This window comes from Tupaia chinensis, unplaced genomic scaffold (assembly GCF_000334495.1).
Source record: "Tupaia chinensis unplaced genomic scaffold, TupChi_1.0 Scaffold000477_1, whole genome shotgun sequence".
NCBI lineage: Eukaryota > Metazoa > Chordata > Mammalia > Scandentia > Tupaiidae > Tupaia > Tupaia belangeri.
In genome coordinates, this window is record NW_006159986.1 from 3,239,981 (window position 1) to 3,241,480 (window position 1,500).

Below are 1,500 nucleotides of genomic sequence, written 5' to 3' on the forward strand. Positions count from 1 at the left end.
CACCGGGTCCGGGACTCGAACCACGGCCGACTACATGGGAGTCCAGCGACATAGCCATTATGCTAACTGCTGGTCCCCCCAATAAATAATTCTTTAAAAAAAAAAAAAAAAAGGCTAGCATTTTCCAAGTAGTGCCTGGCTGTGAATTCAGTGTTTGTCTCTTATGTGCTCATTCAAGCTGATCCTACAAAATAAATACTGCTATTATCTCTACTTTACGGGAGGGAAAACTCAGCACACAGAGGTTACAGGGCAGCCTAATTCGGGAAGCCAAAGTCATACTCTGCCCTCCTCCAGTAACCACCATGAAGGGAGTGGGATTGGATCATCTAGGTCTCTTTTCAGCCCTGAAATCCCAGGATTCTAATGATATACATGTCCTCCCCCAAGGAAGCAGCTCTCACTTTACAGGCAGGCAGAGGCCCAGACAACCACCAGCTCACACAGCAGAGCAGAGGGTACGTTGGGACCACTGTAGCTTTGGGAAGTGAGAGCTGGGTCCTCAGCTGAGACTCCAGAGCCATCCCCTGGGTGGGCCTGTGAGCCTCACGGACAGGTGCCCAGGCAGCCCAGCCCTGGCAACTGTCCAGATGCCTCCGGGGAGAGGGAGGGAGAGGTTCTACCCTCTAATTAGTCAGGAGGAGGGGACATCTCCATGGCGTTCCCACCTGCTGCTGCTCTTTCAGCTTCCCACACACGCTGGGCCTGCCAGGCTGAGAGGAGGCCCAGGCACAGAGGCTGAGCTCTGCAGAGCCCCTGCCCATCACAGCCCACCTGGTGCTTCTCTCAGTGGCCACAGCTCACCCCACTGGAATGCTCAGGGACTGAAGAGCCTGTGGATGACTGTCCTAGGGCCTGGGTATGCCACACCCTGAGAGGGCAGGGGTACCTTGGGCTGCTGCCCATCCCCACCTTTATGTCCCAGAACCAAGTCAGTCACTGCACCATGGCCTTGGCCAATCTGAGGTCAGCATGTACCGCCCGACATCTTCCAACCCCCACAAAGAACCCTTGGGCTTGAGAAATGCACCCCCTCTGCCAGGTCATGGGATCCCTGAGGGTGGTGCCCTGTCCCCTCTATCAGATCTGAGGCTCCAATAGTTGAGGGCCATCACAATGCCTCTTCTCCCACTCAGGGTCACTGAAGGCAAGAGCATGCCTCTTCTTCAGATTAGCAGCCCCTTGAGGGCAGAGTTCAAGAAGAGGAGTCTGTGTTCCACCCAGCCAGGGCACCCTGAAGGGCCTGTGCCTCCCCCTTCAGGCTACACTGGATCCTAAAATCCATCTCCTTTCACTCTGAGCTCCCTCCAGGGCCAGCAGGTTCCATGCAGACGAGCAGGCGGCAGGCGAACTGACCTTGGCTTTGGGATACCCCCTGGGTGTAGGTCTTGAGTGTGTACTGGCGCCCACAGGCCTCCTCCTCCTCCATGACGCCCTTGCTGCAGACGGAGGGCACACAGGTGTTGGCGCCCGAGTGGATGCCGGAGTCGTAGGTGTAGG

The 1,500-nt window shown here is 56.5% G+C and overlaps 1 protein-coding gene across 2 annotated transcripts in view; it reads right to left on the reverse strand.

Moving 5' to 3' along the window:
- JUP (junction plakoglobin) overlaps positions 1-1,500 on the reverse strand; it is a 31,441-nt gene that overhangs the window by 18,904 nt on the left and 11,037 nt on the right. For both annotated transcript variants that reach the window (XM_027774772.1, XM_006155987.3), the window contains exon 3: positions 1,357-1,500. In XM_027774772.1, coding sequence (XP_027630573.1) covers positions 1,357-1,500 — 144 coding nt within the window. The remainder of the gene's footprint in view (positions 1-1,356) is intronic.